General features: G+C 39.1%; 1 protein-coding gene across 5 annotated transcripts in view; it reads left to right on the top strand.

Moving 5' to 3' along the window:
- TMEM245 (transmembrane protein 245) overlaps window positions 1-18,672 on the top strand; it is a 102,058-nt gene that overhangs the window by 9,449 nt on the left and 73,937 nt on the right. For all 5 annotated transcript variants that reach the window (XR_005367135.1, XM_038553056.1, XM_038553055.1 and 2 more), the window contains exons 2-4: window positions 3,285-3,402; window positions 4,973-5,074; window positions 17,405-17,521. Coding sequence is in view for 4 of the 5 variants with exons in the window: in XM_038553056.1 (XP_038408984.1) it covers window positions 3,285-3,402; window positions 4,973-5,074; window positions 17,405-17,521 (337 nt within the window). In the remaining variant the exon portion in view is untranslated. The remainder of the gene's footprint in view (window positions 1-3,284; window positions 3,403-4,972; window positions 5,075-17,404; window positions 17,522-18,672) is intronic.

Genomic DNA, 18,672 nt, shown 5'->3' with positions numbered 1-18,672 from the left:
CAGAGACACAGGCAGAGGGAGAAGCAGGCTCCCTGTAGGAGTCCCTAATGCAGGACTCAGTCCTAGGACCTCGGATCACGACCTGAGTTGAAGGCAGATGTTCAACCACTGAGCCACCCTGGCATCCCAAATTTAATCTTATTTTAATTACCTGTTTTCTAGCTTCATGATACTGCTTTTTTTTTTTTTTTTTAAGTGTTTATTTATTTATTCATGGGAGAGAGAGGCAGGCTCCATGCAGGGAGCCCGATGTGGGACTCGATCCCAGGACCCAAGGATCATGACCTGGGCCAAAGGCAGGCAGGCACTCAACCGCTGAGCTATCCAGGCCTCCCCAGGATATCATTTTGAATCATTATAGTCATCTCAGTTTTTATTGGCTGCTGCCAATTTTGTGTAACCTGGGAATTCAGGTAATAAGCCTTCTAGTCTCTTACCTGAATTACTGACTAAATGTTTCATGGGGTGAGGCTGGTAACCCCTGTTGTGGCATACCCACTGAAAACTGACCATTTGCTAAGGATCGTTTTTTATTTCAACAGTTTGTAGTTGCCAAAAATAGACTGTTTTTATTTTTGCTTGTGAATATTGGGGCAGCTTTTCATCTTAATTTTTTAGCACCACTCTTTTTTTCCCTCACCATTAAGAAAGACTTTGGGGCAGCCCGGGTGGCTCAGCGGTTTGGTGCCGCCTTTAGTCCAGGGCGTGATCCTGAAGACCCGGGATGGAGTCCTATGTCAGGCTTCCTGCTTAGTGCCTGCTTCTCCCACTGCCTGTGTCTCTCCCTCTCTCTCTCTCTCTCTCTCTCTGTGTGCGTCTCATGAATAAATAAATAGAATCTTAAAAAAAAAAAAAATAAAGTTGACTCTGGATCCAGATTCCTGGGTTCTAATCATGGCCAGTTTTTAGCTGTGTGACCTTCAGCAGGTCACTTCCCCAAAGTCCCAGTCTCTTTCCTCTGTAAAATGGGGATGGTCGTAGTATTTATTTCCTGGAGTTATGAGAGTTTTTTTTTTTTTTTTTTGAGTTATGAGAGTTTAATGAGTTTATATACATAAAGCATTAGAACAGGTCCTGGTCTGTAGTCAGTGTTACGTAAATGTACTGTTTTACTCAGATTTTGTTCTGCGCTCTACAGCCCTACCTCAGATTGAATTCCCAGATTAAATGTATGTGGTTCTGCAGGCTTGAACTGCTTTGAAGCAGCTGTGGTCTCACTTCCCATGTGCTCATGTATATGTGGGGCTTAAGATCTCTTGAATATTTCATCTAATGGCGTTGCTTGAAGAAGAATATTTTAATATCCTTTCCATGATGAAAGAGTTAGTTCTTACTAAAGGCTCTTTGTAAAATACAGAAAAAAGTAAAAGGAAAACCAAAATTTCACCACCCCAATATAACTACTAATGTCTTAGCACGTTTCTTTTTCCTCCCGCCATGCAGTGGATACAATCATGTCATATATATGTGATTTTTGTATTTTGTTTTTTCTTTGAGAATACCTTAGGAGTGTTTTTTAAAAATACAGTTTTTGTTTAAAAAGCCTATTTTAATGGCTGCATAACATTTTATTGAGTGAATCCTCTGTACTCACTTCCCAGTTGTTGAACTGATTAGGTTATCCACTTTTTATTATTCTAAATTATACTGTGATGAGCTTCTTTATAGCATAAAGGCTTTTTCAGAATTTATTATCATTTAGTAAGTTTCCAAAGCTGAAGTCTTAGGTCAGCAGCTATAAACCTTTTAAGACCAGAAGACTATTTTATTGATCAGTATTGATCTCCAAATAAAGTAGGAGATAGTTTTTTTCTTCTTCTTTTGTAGTAATCAGTTCCTTTTTCTTCATTCTCTGAATTGTAACAAAGTTTTTTTTGTTTGTTTGTTTTAATTTACCTTTCTTCCCCCAAGGTTCAGGTTATTTTTTTTTTTAAAGATAGATTTATTGATTGATTGATTGAGAGAGCAAGTGAGAGAGAGCACGCACACACAAGCAGGAGGGGCAGAGTGAGCGGGAGAGAGAATTTCAGGCAGATTCTACCCTGAGTGTGGATCCTGGTTGTGGGGCTGGATCTCACAACCCTGAGATCATGACCTGAGCCAAAACCAAGATTTAGACGCTTAACCAACTGCACCACCCAGGGGACCCCAGGTTATTTTAATAGGTTCTTGGTGTTCACATTGTTCTGGGTTATGTATTTCTTCCATCTTTTGTAAGTGTTATGAGAGAGTTTTACGTAGGCTGTGCAGGTGTTTCATTAGCACAGGAGTCCTTTGGATTTAGTGGAAGAAAATTGGGGAGGGGACCTTGGTGGTTCCTCTGTTCTCAGCTCTTGCTGTTTCTTCCTCTGATAATATTTTTTTTTTAGCTACACTTCTTGAGCTTTGCACATAATTTGACTGGGGTTAACTCTCTGTGACTTAGATTATTTCATGGGTTACACTTGAGTTGGCTGCCTTCTTGCTAGCTTAAAAAAATTCTTTACACATTTAACAAGTGTAGATCATAGGCTGTGATGGAATCTTTTAACCTGATTCTTTTGGAAAAGCTTTCTTTCTTTTTCTTTTTTTTTTTTTTTTTAAGATTTATTTATTTATTTTAGAGAGCTAGCAGGAGTGGGAGGGGCAGAGGGAGAGGGAAAATCCCAAGCAGACTCCATGGTGAGCATGGAGCCCGACACAGGGCTTGATTCCAGGACCCTGAGACCGTGATCTGAGCCAAAACCAAGACTGATGCTCAACTGGCTGCATTCCCAGGTGCCCTGGGAAAGCTTTCTTTTTTTGTTGTTCTTTGCTAAATATTAATTTATAGAACTTGAAGAATTCTACCATATTAAGCTCCCACGTCCATAGCTTAAAAATGAATATTTTATCTTAAGCGTCTTTATACATTCAGTAACTTTTGAACTCCAGCATATCCTAAAACCATGTTTTTTTGTTAAGACTATTTTTTTCTTTTAAGATTTTTATTTCTAAGTAATCTGTACACCCATTGTGGGGCTCAAGCTCACAACCCTGAGATCCAGAGTCGAACGCTCCATGGACTGAGCAAGCCAGGCACCGCAAGACTATTTAATATCACTATGTGCTGGTTTATTTCAAAACTTTGATTTATCCACACAGAAGAGGAAAACCTACACACCTACCATTTAGCACCACCACCTTCATCTTATTTGTGTTGTATCCACAGCTCTCATGCTAACGTAGATGTTTGCAGATTCTGTATAATTGTATGTTTATTTCCATGTGTATATATTTACAACTGTGTCTATATTTCATTTAAGATCTGGACGTTGGTAGTTGGCTATGTGTTGACTGTTTCATTCAAGTGGAATGCAAGCACTGAACGCTACTTGAGAGCAGTTTCAATTCCTGTCTGGATTATATTGCTTTTTCATTTAGGTGGGTCCCTTTTTCTAAGAAAGTCTAGCTTAAAATCAGCAGAGGCTGATCATGTGAATCAAAGTGATTTTTTTTTTGTAGTGTTATATGTTGCATTTAACCTTCTTTAAAATAATCTTCAGAAAATGTTGTGCTTTAATCCTTAAGCTTTAATACAAATGTTATGTTTTAACATGTCTTTTAATTATATGAGATGTTCATTTTCAGGAGGTCCTTTAAACAGAAATATATCCTAAAAAAATAGAGCACCCTTGAACTATCATGGCCACTTTTGAGTGTCATACTTAAGGAGGAGATAGATAAGCAGTCAAGTGTGTGAGAAAGGTATGGGAACCAGAGGTATTTACTCAGGATAAGAGAAGGGGCCTGGGCCACATGGGTGGGGAGGTAGTGGAGGGAAGGAAGAGATAAAATGTGGAAGGACTGTCCTGTGAAAGAGCAGTTTAAACATCTTTGTAACCATGAGGGAGAGATGTCAGAGCAGTGAGTTAGCTTCAGACAGATACAACTGTTCAACGTAAGAACCATCAATGTCAGCTGCTTGAAGGAATAAGTTCCCTGTTACTTGGGACTCTTTACTGTTAGCTGGGTGGCTGCTAGGATGTTATAGAGTGATTTTTTTTTTTTTTTGGAGACTCTTTTATTTCCCAATCTTAAGCTTATGGCAACATTAGGTTCTAATTTAAAAACAAAATTCAGGAACCTAGAGCAGTAGTTAGCCTATTTCAAGTAGTTTTTAGAGCTGCTTATTGTTAAACATAAACTAAAAACCAGTTGACTGAAGGTAGGTCTTTGCTTAGAGTATGACATGAAACAATGCATTACTTTCTAGCTTTGCTGATTTGGAATCCTAGAGGAGTAAGTTATATTTTAGCAAGATTCCCTGATGTCTGATGTGACTCATTTTGAATTTGGGGAAGGCAGTGGAGGGAGATAGGTAGTCCATGAGGCTCTAGATCAACTCAGGGAAATGCAGATGCCTACTGGTAGGGACCAGATCTTTGGATACTTGTTAGCATTTTTGCTGTATACACTGACGCTACACTGAAACTTTTTGCAGTGCTCTTTGGGGTCATTTCACCCTTTCTTGAGAGATGGGAGTCCACACCCAGTGGTATTTCCAGGAAATAAAGTCAGGCTTTATGGCTTTAGGTTCTATGTTTGATGCAGGTCATTTTGGGGTTAAATGAAAGGTTTGAGTTCAGGATTATCTTCAACACTGGGTATGCATTGGAACAGACTTGATTCCTCAGGTGATAGAAGCCCATTAAGGTTAGGCTGGCACATACCCAATGCTTTAGACTAGGGGCCTCAGAACAGGACTGGATTTACCTAAGAGAAGTTTTGAACTGTTGTTTCATCTGTTTTATGGCCTTTAAATTTTTTTTTCTCCTATGAAATGATTTTGTTAATGACATCTATGCCAAATTGTTCTGTCAGTCTGTGGAGTCTTGTTTTTTTCAATCTAACCTTTACCTTCAGTCAGTGTTGCTAAGAATAAACTGAGTCTTTCAAAGACAAGTGCTAGATTTTTATCTAACTAAAAATGTTAACTCTTAATAATTTTCAGCATCCCTGGCTGGCTCATGGAGAATTCCTGTATTCCTGGTTATTGTTTTCCTGATGTCTGTGGGCACCCTCTATGAGAAACAGAATGGAAAAGAGTCTTCTGGTAAGAAATAGGGCATTCTATTAATACTACTTTAAGAAGTATTTGGGAAAGGAGCTTTATTTAAAAAAACATGCAATGGCAAAACTGTTTTAAATCTGTATAAAAATCTGTGGTATTTTCTGAACAAAATAAACATGTTTAAAATATTTTAAGTTTTAAGAATGTGCCTCACTCCCTTTCCCTCCTCCCCCCCCCCCATTTTTTAAAGATATAATTCACCTAACATAAAATTAACCATTAACTTTTTAAAGGTGGATTTAGTATATTTACCTGTTGTGCAACCACTACGTCCATCTAGTTTTAGGACATTTTCATCACCCCAAGAGGAAATCTTTTACCCATTAAGCAGCTAACCATAAAGTTAGGCTATTTATTTGAGATCTTTTTTCTTTTTCAAAAAGATTTTATTTATTTCTTTGAGAGGGAGAGAGAACACAAGCAGCGGGGGGGGGGGGGGGAAAGAAAGAAAAAGAAAGGAAAGGAAAGGAAGGAAGGAAGGAAGGAAAGGAAGGAAGGAAGGAAGAAAAGAAAGAAAGAAAGAAAGAAAGAAAGAAAGAAAGAAAGAAAGAAAGAAAGAAAGAAAGAGGAAAGAAAAGAAAGAAGAAGAAGAAAGAAAGAAAGAAAGAAAGAAAAGAAAGAAAGAAAAGGAGAAGCAGACTCCCCGAAGAGCAGGGAGCCTGATGCTGGGCTCCATCCCAGGACCCCGGGATCATGATCTGAGCTAAAGGTAGATGCTAAACTGACTGAGCCACCCAGGCTGCCCAAGAGATCTTTTTTCTTTTCTTTCTTTTTTTTTTTTTTTGAAAGATTTATTTTTATTTATTCATAGAGACCCAGAGAGAGAGAGAGGCAGAGACACAGGCAGAGGGAGAAGCAGGCTCCATGTAGGGAGCCCGACATGGGACTGAAGGTGGCACCAAACCACTGAGCCACCAGGGCTGCCCGAGATCTTTTTTCTTAATGTAGGCATTATCATTCTAAATTGTCCTCTTAGAATTGTCTTTTCATCCCATAAATTTCATTTCTTATGTTTCCATTTTCTTTGGGTCAAGATACTCTTAGATTTCCTTTTTGAATTTTTCTTTAACATATTGGTTAATCGGAATTGTATTGTTTAATTTCCACATCTTTGTGAGTTTCCCATTTTTTTTGTGGCTTGTGATTTTGGTGTCCTATCTAAAAAAACCATTGCCAAATGCAGGGTTGATCTTGTATCCTGCAACTTTGCTGAATTTATTCATAGACTTTAATAGTTTTTTTATGGTTTCTGTAGGATCATCTATCTCTAAGATCGTGTTATCTGTGAATAGAGATAGTTTTACCTCTTTCTAATTCGAATGCGTTTTTTGTTTTTTTGTTTTTTTTTTTTTGCCTGGCTGCCCTGGCTGGAACTTTTAGTACCATGTTGAATACACCATTTTCTCTTAAAAGAGTATTTTTTAAATACTCTTGTTGCATGTGGTTTATATCCAGAAATAGTTTGTTAAAGATATAGGTTTCTAATAAGTTGTAAGGCGAGGCGTTGGGTAGTCAGATATTAATGATCCTCAGATCATCACACTGGACTTCCCCTTATCCATCCATGTGGAAACAGCTGTGACTGGAGAGGTAGGTCTGAGTAGCACACAGTTTCTACAGCAACTGACATTTATTCCTTCTTTCTGATGAAGTAAAAGCAAATTACTAATTGCAGCAGAATTTTCAAAGAAAAAAATAATTTCTCAGATATTTTGTTATAGTTAGGAAATTAACTTATTTTTTCTATAGTTAGAAAATAAACATTCAAAATCCCACTGTCCACCTAAATGTTAACTAATGCCTTAAGACTTTTATGCCTTCAGACTTTAAAACCCAAGAGAATTGGCTCATAGTGAACATTCTGTTTTGTAATCTACATTTTAAACTATGTCACGAGAACCTTTCTGTGTCCAATATACTTCTACAACATTATTTTTAGCATCTTCATTTTATGCTAATCGCAGGGCTATTTGTGGCACCCTGGTGTTATGTACAGCTGCCTCATAGTTTGTGTTTTTGTTTTTGAATTAAATTGCTCTGTTTATTATTTTATATGGAAAGCTTATAAAGCTTCCCTTTGATAGTGGAAAATAGGAAAAATTTTATTTTGCTCTTTTTCCAATTTTTCTTTGCTCCACCTGTCTTCCTGGTCACAATCTGTTAGACTCTATGGTTATATATGAGACTAGTAGAAGTGAATTTCCTGTTTTGACAACAATTGTAGGAAGCTTAGTGGTCACCACTTGTTCCTCTGGATAGCTTTATCTCCCCCCACCTCCTTATTTCTGCTAATAGTGGTGATTCAGATAACTCGGCTTAACTCTCACCCTTCATCCATCACCCCAGGATGGTTTTATTTTTTTGTTTGTCTGGAAAGTTCTCCCTCCCTCCCTCCCTCCCTCCCTCCCTCCTTCCTTCTTTCTCTCCTTCCTTCCCTTCCTTCATTGAGGTATATTTGACATATAGGATTATAACAGTTTTAGGTGTATAACAATGATTTAATGCTTGCACTGTACATTGCAAAGTGATTATAAGAAGTCTAGTTAACATCTGTCACCTTATGTAGTTACAAAAAAGATTTCTTGTGATGAGAACTTTGAAGATCTCTCTTAGCAACTGTCAGATATGCAATACAGTATTATTAGCTCTAGACACCATGCTGTACATGACATCTCTAGGACTTATTTTATAATGAAGTTTATATCTTTTGACTCCTTCACCCATTTTTCCTATCTCCTACCCCCAGCTATGGCAACCACCAATCTGTTCTCTGTATCTATGAGCTTGGTGTGTGTTTGTGTGTGTGTTTAAATTCTACATGTAAGTGAGATCATATGATATTTGTCTTTCTCTGAGTTATTTCACTTAGCATAATGCTCTCAGGGTCCATCCACACTGTTGCAAATGGCAAGGTTTTCTTCTTTTTTTGGCTGAATAATATTCCATTGTGCACACACACCACATTTATCCATTCATCCATTGATGGGCACTTAGGTTGTTTACATGTCTTGGTGATGAAAGACATTTACTTACTTGGTAAGTAATGCTGTCATGCACATGGGGGCATATAAATCTTTTCCAGTTAGTGTTTTTTATTTCTTTAGGTAAATACACTGAAGTGGAATTGCCAGATCTTATGGTAGTTCTATTTTTAATTTCTCTAGGACAGTTTTCTCTTCTTGACTGTTTTTGTCTAGGGCTAAGTCAGTATGTTGTTGCAAGTATATGAATAATGTGGCCTGAAACGGTTTTTCTCTTGGGTGTAAATTCTAGCTAGCTGTGGGGCACCTGGGTGGCATAGTCAGTTAAGCCTCCAATTCTTGGCTTTGGCTCAAGTCATGATCTTAGGGTTGTGAGATTGAGTCCTGTGTTGACTCTGTGATGAATGCAGAGTCTGCTAAGGTTTCTCTTACCCTCTCCTTTTCCCCACCTTACTCATTCTCTCTCTCTCTCTCTTAAATAAATCTTAAAAAAAAATTCTAGTCAGCTAGTGATAGCAGCTTAGGGAGCTATGTGGTCAGGTTTCTAAGACCAAGTTTTGAGCTGTGGGAAAAAGAAGACCATGTTTGATCATTATTATTGTTTTTCATGTTCGATTATTATTATCAGCCATAAACTCAGCATGGTGATGTGCTGGCATGCCAGCCAGATATCTGGTAGTTGTATTCTAGACTATTAGAAGGAAGGAGATCACAGGGACACAATACGTGTTGAGAGCAGATTTGGAAATGTTGTTTTTTCTTGTTTTGTTTGCTCTTATTCTAGCCTATTTCAGAATAGATTATTTTTTTGAAGATTTATTTATTTATTTGGAGAGAGAGAATATGGGGATGGGGAGAGAGAGAATCTCAAGCAGACTTTCCACTGAGCTCTGAGCCTGACTTAACCTACTGAGCCACCCAGGTGCCTCCAGAATAGATAATCCTTTCTTTTCTTTTTTTTTTTTTTTAAGATTTTATTTATTTATTTATGAGAGAGAGAGAGAGAGAGAGTCAGAGACACAGGCAGAGGGAAAAGCAGGCTCCATGCAGGGAGCCTGATGTGGGACTCGATTCTGGGACTCCAGGATCACACCCTGGGCCGAAGGCAGCGCTAAACCACTGAGCCACTCGGGCTGCCCCAGAATAGATAATTCTTGACCCAGAATCCTTTTACAGACTTCTAGTCTAATCTTCATCATAAAATAAATCTTTAAACATTTTTTGCCACCTTAAATTTCAGAGTCTGTCTTTTTACTCCTAGTACCTTGTTTCTTGAAGGCATCTAGTCTATATCGGGACAACCTTTCCCTTTTATTAGAGTCAGTTCTGTCCTGTAGATGTCACTATAATATCCTTAGGTACAGGAAGGGCTTTAATGCACTGCCGGGGCAATATGTGCATTTATCTCTTCCTTACCATTACTACTGTCCCATTGTAGGACGTGTCTCCTCTTCACCTGTGCAGGCATTTTTCTCTGTGTCTTAAGAGCTTTGAAAGCTTTGAATCTTGCTGTTGTAGGACTTTTATGGTATATGGTTTGCTGGAGTCACAGAATTAATCCTTTGGATCGAAGCATGAAGTTTGTTTAGTTCCTAGATCTCGAAAACTCTTCTTGTGAATCATCATGGAGTTAGTTTCAGTGGTTCCTTCTGAACCCAAGGTGCCTTACTCAGTGGTTTTCTCTTAGACCTTGGGAACTCTTACATGGCATTTTTCTGGAACCCCAAGATAATGTAGGAAAAAAAAATGTGTCTACTGTATTTTAAAATGTACTGTCTTTTTAAATCCATAGGTAACTCCCCAAAATAAAACCCTTGTAAAGTAGATATGTCCATTTTACCAATGTAGGCATTTAATTTCAGAGTAAGACACTTGCCCACATAGGCAACTGGTAGAGCTAAGATTTAAAACTTAGAGCCCTTGACTCTATGCCTGGTATTATTCTGCTTCACTCTTTGAATAAGCATCAGTCATCCTGGAAAGGGAGTGGCTGCGCATCTCTTTTGTGCTCAGGTGTACCTGTGAGCTCCTTAGTCTTGCCATGGGCCCTGTAAGCCTACCGCGAGTGTGGGAACTAGCTTCTTGGCCTCCTGCATCCTACATGTCTCACTTGGTAGAAACCTGGAATTCAGTGTCAGGGTGTGCCCTTGGCCTGTGAGGAAAGAAGAATACTCGCTTTAATAGCAACAGTGGTGAGGCCCTGGTGGGCCCTTTAAACATGCCATATTATTTAATTTTCTTAAAATCCAGTAGGATAGGTACTTATTTTACAAATGGGAAAACGTAGACTCATTTACTCTGAGTAAATTTACACTTAGAAGTACTTTTTCAAAAGGTAGGCAAACAAGCAAACCGATGTATTTTTAATGCCCTGGACACCCAGTCTGACAAGTATGGGCCAGTCCAGCTGAGTCTATTCCTCTGAATATTGGTGATGGTTTATAAATGATGAGAAATACCTTGGCAGGAAGGCTTAGTAGTTGCCTTAATCATTTTGGGATAACATGCAGTATGAGTGAACAGGTTTGGTTCAGTTGAGCCCAAAACTAGAAAAAGAAAAGGAACACACTGGATTTCTTACTGCTCCTGTGTTACGGCCCAGTCTGACACAGTCAGTTAAATGGGCCTAGAGAAACTCCTGGTTTATATCCAAGCCCTTGATACTGACCAGTATCATTGAGAGGGAGGCATATTTTCCATGTTAGTGATGGAAACAGAAGCGTTCTTCAAAGGGAAGTTTGCATGCTGGAGAGAGTTTATTTGGTACGTAGTAGAGCCCCCTTCCAATAAGCATCCTTGGATGTATTTCTGGCATCTGCCACTATCACTGTGAAAGAGCACTGAGTAGATTGAGTATCTCCTTATTTAGACTGTTCTTGAAATATATTATCCTTTGGTTATTAGAAACGTCTGCCCGTTGTTAAGCTACCCATATTAACAGATACAGACTGAACATGTGATCTGTGTCTTAATGTGCCATACTATGAGTTTTTGTCCCCTAGTGCTAGGCTGCTAATGTTAGTGGCCTGCTTGTTTGGTCTTGTGTAGATCCCTGTTTTTTGGGCCTCCACTTGATGCCGGCCCCGTCTCCGGGGTAGACTGACACTTGAAACCTTGGATGCTCTTTCCTTTTTTTGTTTATAGTTCTTAGGTCCCAAGATTCCCTTGTCTGTGTGCCTATTTTTAAATGGGGCTTTTTTTTTTTTTTTCTAGTACTGTGCCTAGATTCTCAATCCTGGCATTCTTGTGTTTTAGTTCATCATTTCTGTCAGAACCCTTGGGTTTTTTTTTTTTTTTCTGAACCCTTGGGGTTTTTTGAAATGCAGGAGGATATCTCTAAGACAGAAATCATGAAAGTGTCTGTTTGATAAATAAGAGCAGTTATCAAATCTTACATCCATAATTTTCAGATACTTTCTGTGGATTTTCCCTGTGTGCTCTTCTTTTCATTCCTTTGCGAAGTTTCAGGCACTCTAAAAATTTGCCGAATTGTGTATTAGCAAGCATGATATCACATAGTTTTCATTAATTTAGCTGTGATATATTGAATACTTACTGCATTGTTTTAGTGACATCAGCAAGTTAGAGAAAGGGTCTTTAAGCCGTAATTGTCAAGGTTTAATTTATTGGTTTTAATTTTTCCTTAAGTCTTTCAGTGCCTACTGGATACAAGATACTTCGCATAACTCTGGGGAGATTTAAAAATGTGTGGTAAGGGCATAAGACTTAGGAAGATGTCTATAATATGAAATAGAAGGGGGATGAGAGGCACAGACAAATACTATAGGAGTGCTAGTGGCTTATGCTCATAGATTCTACTGTCAAAGCCAGTGGTTTTGAAATAGGTGATGGTGATGTGATGGCTAACATTTATTGAGCAAGTCCTACACACCAGGCATTGTTCTGATTGTTTTATATGTATTGTTTCACTTAATTCTCACATGCAGAAGGAATTTATATAAGCTTCCTTTCAAACGTGAAGACACCGAGGCATCTAGATTTTAAGTAACTTGCTGTGGTCATCTAGCTTGTAAGGAATAGACCTGGGATTTGAACCTGGGCAGTCTTGTTTCCTCACCTGTGCTCCCAGCCACTGCATTGTGCTAATTGTACTACCTGTGTGCATAGTGAATATGAGACCCCCCCCCCCCCCCCCCCCCCCCCCCCGCCGCCGCCGCCTTCTACCTCTGCATTCTTGCATCTCTCCACTCTTCTCATTGTCCTAGCCTTACTGGATTTCTTAGAGAAATCAAGCACACACTGCTTTTCCTTGGCTTTGTGTTTTTACACTTGCTTTTTATTTAGATTTGTCCTTCTGGAAATCTTTTCTCCCTCTGCCTTCTAAGACACCAGCCTCTACCTTCCCCTCCAAGATAGACTTGCTGTGTCTTTTTTCTTTTTGGTCTGGATATCATCTTTGAATGGATTTAAAGGGTGGCATCTTTTACCATTCTTGTCATGTGGTAGTCCTTGCCTGACCTCCCAAGCATGGATTAGGTTTCCATCTTCTGTGCTCCCCAAATGTGCTATACTTGTTTTTATTTTAGCTTCTAGCTTACTGAATTGTAACTGTTAGTCTAAATATTAGACTGAGTTTAGGACTTGGGTCTTAGTCTCTAATCTCAGCATGTAGCCGAATCACCTGTTTGGTGAATGAGGACTTTGTGGGCGTTTAGAAATTAGAAGTCAAATTGCAGCCTAACTGAAAGTCCATATTTAAGCAGTTATAAAATTGTTACTTCAGAGCAGCTTAATTCAAGGAACTTATTTTTCAGGATCTCTCAAAGATGAATCACTCCTTGACTAAATTACTTGTGAAGAGGTGGGTTTAGTAAGTTAGGACCCTTGACTAGTCTTTGATCTTATGTAAGAGAGAACACTTTGTTTGGATTCTGACTGGAAGTGTTTTTCTCTTTCTGTTCTGCTGTCCCAGGCCATTAGTCATCAGGTATTCCCATTCTTTGCTATGGAGCAGAGCCTAAGAAACCTCTCTTGGGTGCACAGAAAGTCCTGTCTTCTCTCTGGCGTAATCAGTTTGTTTTTGAAAATTCTGTCTGGAAGTCTGAAAAAGCACTTTAATATGTCCAAATCTTCCTCTGTTTCCCCTCCATGATTGTCGACATGGGGATCCCTGGGTGGCGCAGCGGTTTGGCGCCTGCCTTTGGCCCAGGGCGCGATCCTGGAGACCCGGGATCGAATCCCACGTCAGGCTCCCGGTGCATGGAGCCTGCTTCTCCCTCTGCCTGTTGTGTCTCTGCCTCTCTCTCTCTCTGTATGACTATCATAAATAAATAAAAAAATGTTTAAAAAAATAAAAAAAAAAACATGATTGTCGACATGTTATTCCCCTGCGGTTATCTCTATAACCATAATCTGGAAACTTGGGGTTTACCTTTGACCCTTCATCTCTTTCATTTCCTTTATGGGTTCGTCATCCAGTCTGGTATATTTGACTACCCCCTGTCTATTAAATGCAGTCACTTTTCGAACTTCTCCCCTGTTAGCTGCGGTAGACTACACTGTCATCATGCCTTGCCTGTAGTATTAGTTTAACTTCTTTCCCTGTACCCATTCTTGGTCCCTTCCAGTCTACTCTTGACCAAACAGCAAGAATGATCTTTTTATATCTCATAACTGTTCATTTATTCACAGACTGGGGCAGGGAGGTGGGTGGGTGTGGTCATGAAGGGGCAACACAAGAGATCCTTGCAGTGATGAGACTGCCCTGTATCTTGTGTCATGTTGATATCCTGATCACGATATTGTGCCCCAGTGACAGGACATTATCACTGGGGGAAACTGCGTAAAGGGTAGACAAGATCGTGCTCTGTCATTTCTTACAACTGCATGTAAAGCTATAATTATCTCAGTAACATTTCAGTAAAAATATTATTACCCTGTTTAAAATTCTTCACTACTTTCCTACTCCTTTTAGAATAAAGCCTAAAGTACTTACTACTTACTGTGGTCTCTCGTAATTTGCATCATCGTCTAGCCTGGTTTATTCGATACCAGTTTCCTGCTAGCTGTGTTCCAGACACACTGACCTTCTTACACTGTCTTTAACATGCCAGTGTCTTCACTTACAGCCTTCCTGCTCACTTCCTTTTTGCCCAAAATATTGTTCTTTACATTCTTTTGATTAATTTCTTCTCATCCTTTGTATATCAGCTTTCTTTTCTTTCCTTTTTTTTTATTGCATTTTCTTTTTATTGGTTTCAGAGGTGGAGTTCAGTGATTCATCAGTCTTACATAACACCCAGTGCTCATTACATCAGGTGCCCTCCTTAATATCCATCACCCAGTTACCCCATCTCCCACCTTACCCCATCTCCCACCACCCCCTCCCTTCCAGCAACCTTCAGTTTGTTTCCTATGATTAAGAGTCTCTTATGGTTTGTCTCCCTCTCTGATTATGTCTTGTTTTATTTTGTCCTCTGTTCCCCAATGATCTTCTGTTTTGTTTCTTAAATTCCACATATGAGTAAGATCATATGATAATTGTCTTTCTCTGATTGACTCATTTCATTTAACATAATACCCTCCAGTTCCATCCATGTCGTTGCAGATGGCAAGAATTCATTTTTTTGATAGCTGAGTAGTAGTGCATTTTATATATACCACATCTTCTTTATCCATTCATCTGTTGATGGACATCTGGCTCTTTCCATAGTTTTGCTATCGTCGACATTGCTGCTATGAACATTGGGGTACAGGTGCCCCTCTGGATCATTCCATTTGTATCTTTAGGATAAATACCCAGTAGTGCAATTGCTAGGTCATAGGGTAACTCTGTTTTCAACTTTTTGGGGAACCTCGGAACTGTTTTGCCGAGTGGCTGCATTCCCCTTTCTCCGTATCCTTGCCAACATCTGATGTTTACTAATTTGTTAATATTAGCCATTCTGACTGTTGTAAGGTACTATCTCACTGTGGTTTTGATTTGTAACTTTTGATGCCAAGTGATGTGGAGTATTTTCTCATGTGTCTGTTGGCCACGTATATGTCGTTTTTAGAGAAATGTCTGTTCATGTCTTCTTCCCATTTCTTGATTGGATTACTTGTTTGTTGGGTGTTGAGTTTGATAAGTTCTTTATAGATTTATAGATTTCTTATAGATTTTGGATACTAACCCTTTATCTGATATGTCATTTGCAGATACCTTCTCCCATTCTGTTGGTTGTCTTTTGGTTTTGTTACCTGTTTCCTTTGCTGTGCAAAAGCTTTTTAGCTTGATGAAGTCCTAATAGTTCATTTTGCCTTTGTGTCGCTTGCCTTTGGAAACATGGCTAGTAAGAAGTTGCTGTGGCCAAGGTCACAAAGTTTGCTGCTTTTTTTCTCCTCTAGGATTTTGATGGATTTCTGTCTCACATTTAGGTCTTAAATCCATTTTGAGTCTATTTTTGTGTATGATGTGAGAAAATGGTCCAGTTTCAATCTTCTGCATGTAGCTGTCCAATTTTCCCAACACCATTTGTTTTTTTTCCAATGGATGTTCTTTCCTGCTTTGTCAAAGATTAGTTGACCATAGAGTTGAGGGTTCATTTCTGGGTTCTATATTCTGTTTCATTGATCTCTGTGCCAGTACCACATTGTCTTGGTGATTACAGCTTTGTAATAGAGCTTGAAGTCCAGAATTATGATGCCTCGGGCTCTGGTTTTATTTTTCAGCATTCTTTTGGCTATTTGGGGTCTTTTCTGGTTCCATACAAATTTTAGAATTGTTCATTCCAACTCTTTGAAAAATGTTGATGGTATTTTGATAGGGATTGCATTGCATGTGTGGATTGCTCTGGGTAGCATAGACTTTTTAACAATATTTGTTCTTCCAATCCATGAGCATGGAATGTTTTCCCATATCTTTGTGTCTTCCTCAATTTATTTCATAAGTGTCCTGTAGTTTTCATAGTACATATCCTTTACCTCTTTGGTTAGGTGTGTTCCTAGATATCTTAGCCCATTTCAGGGCCTGGCCTTCTTGTCTCTACGAGATGACCAGTCCTGGATTTGCTAAGTAGGTGGAATTCATTTGGAGCTGAAATTCATTGGCTTTCTGAATGATCAAGACTCTTTTCATTGGTTTGGCTGAATTCTATGCTGTTACATTGTATATTTGCCTGCCAAAAGTAAGGTCCCATCTCTGTGAGGGTGGGTATATGATTTGGTGAGTGTTAGTGTTCTTAGTTGTGGACAGTAGAATCCACACTAGCTAGTCTAAATAGAGATACTGGTTAGCATGTAGAATTTTTACATATAGAATTTTTGGAAAGACTAGACAGTTAAGCTTGGATCTGACACAGGCAGAAGCAATGCAACTAGGAAAGGTGCTCAGTGACACCAAAGGACTATTTGAGAAGTGCCACAAAGTTAGGGATCAGATAGCAGAACTTTTAGAACTTCTGCTAAGTTCCTGTAGAAAAACCATATGCCTTCATGAGTGTTTGACATGAGAGTGTCTAAATTGCAGTGAGTCCCACTTTGGTCTTCTAGGTCTTACACAATTGTTTCTTCTTGGTAGAAACTGCCTTATACATAGGACCTTAGCTGCAAGAGAGTCTAAGGAGTATAGTCTAGCTTTACAGTCTCTTGGAGGAGGGAACACCTGGTATTGTGTGAGCTAGTGTGTGTTGTTTGCAGATTAAAGACTGACTGTCACAGACAGACCTCATTGGTCAGTAAATGTTTTATTTCAGTTTACTGCAAATGATTAAGCTTGGTGTACTACCTTTTAGGAACTTAACATGGGAACATATAGGAATGAAATGGAGTAACAATATGTTTTAGATTTTCAGTGGTGGGTTTTGCCTGTGCTGAATTATGTACTTTATAGAACTATATGATTTTTGCATAGTACCCATATGTTTGCCTATTCATTCATGGAATGTTCTTATCGAGAGCACCAAGTGTTGGCTGTTTTATACCATACTAGGAGCTAGTAATACCAAGTAGAGTAAGACCATCTGCATTCAGGAAACTTGCAGACTTGGTGTGGTAATGTTTTTCAACAGAGATGTGCATTCAAATTAATTTGTTAAGTTAAAAAGTAAAGAAAAAAAGCGGACTCTACTTTTATATAACTACTCTCAGCTGCATACAAGAGTGTGAAGTCCCTACGTGAAACTGATACACAGAGTCCAGGAACCAAATTTTTCACATATTTTCCTGTTAATTCCTAAGGATTCTCCCTTGGTGTTGAACCTCTGGTCCAGTGGGTCAGTTAATAAACATTTTGTTATACTGCTTTAGAAATCTTAGGGCTGTGTTTCAGTTTGTAGTAGTTATTTTCCACCTTTGCTTTAAAAAGTTTTAAAAACCCATGCTTGTTTTACAGGAGCAGAGTTACCAGGGCAGGTTATTTCCATGGCAGCTTCTACCCTAGCAACCTTGGCCATCTCTATCACAGGATATGAATCGAGCTCTGAGGACCAGCCCTCCACTGAACCTGCAGGTGACTTACCTTATGAAGGAATGTTTTCAGAATCATTCTGGAAAATGAAATTCATGTAAAGGATAAACTTAAGGCCATGAGCATCACAGAATACTATCTACTGGTCCTTCATTTTCCTCTGATTTCTCTTTTTACACTTTTTCCTCCTCTCATCTTTGTTCTCACATAATCACTTTTTTCATGTTTTAATTATTTAACTCTTTATGTTTCCTTTTTTTTTTTTAATTTTTTTTTTTTTTTTTATGATAGTCACACAGAGAGAGAGAGAGAGAGGCAGAGACATAGGCAGAGGGAGAAGCAGGCTCCATGCCGGGAGCCTGACGTGGGATTCGATCCCGGGTCTCCAGGATCGCGCCCTGGTCTCCAGGATCGCGCCCTGGTCCAAAGGCAGGTGCTAAACCACTGCGCCACCCAGGGATCCCCTCTTTATGTTTTTTATCTTGAATCTTTATCTTCCCTCCCCCTTTAAAAAAAAAAAACCTTCTTATTTTTCTTTTCGTATTCCTTCTCACTTTCCTTTCATAGTATCTTTTTTTTTTTGCCCCCTTTAGTGCCCTGTGTACATTTTCCATATTTTTCCCCCACTTAATCCTTTCCTTATTTTGTAGCAGTCGATTCTTCTCCATTTTTTATTTTGCTCTCTTCACATGGCTTTTTTTTTTTTTTTTTTTTAAGATTTTATTTATTTACTCATGAGAGACAGAGAGAGGGAGAAAGGCAGACACAGGCAGAGGGAGAAGCAGGCTCCATGCAGGGACCCTGACATGGGACTCGATTCTGGCTCTCCAGGATCACACCCTGGGCTAAAGGTGGCGCTAAACCACTGAGCCACCCGGGCTGCCCTTCACATGGCTTTTGTTGTTGATTCAACTTTTTCTTTTGGTTTTTGTTTTCTGTCTTTCAGTCATCTATTTCTCTGGCATTTCTTGCCTTTTTTCTCAAAATTTGCCTTGCATGCCTCATGCTGTTAATAAATTAACTGCTTCCTATAAAACGGACCAGTCTGGTTGTTCTGGGTACCATGCTCCAAGATCTAGCTGATAGATTTATATCAGTTTTAAAGTCACACAGAGTTCTGGACTCACACAGAGTTTAGGAATGGAAAAGGCCATCTCTGTGCCAAGTGGTCGATTAGTGCCAGGGGTTTCACA

The sequence above is a fragment of the Canis lupus genome, chromosome 11 (assembly GCF_011100685.1).
Source record: "Canis lupus familiaris isolate Mischka breed German Shepherd chromosome 11, alternate assembly UU_Cfam_GSD_1.0, whole genome shotgun sequence".
In the NCBI taxonomy this organism is placed as follows: Eukaryota; Metazoa; Chordata; class Mammalia; order Carnivora; family Canidae; genus Canis; species Canis lupus.
This window is presented reverse-complemented; position numbering and strand designations above follow the sequence as displayed.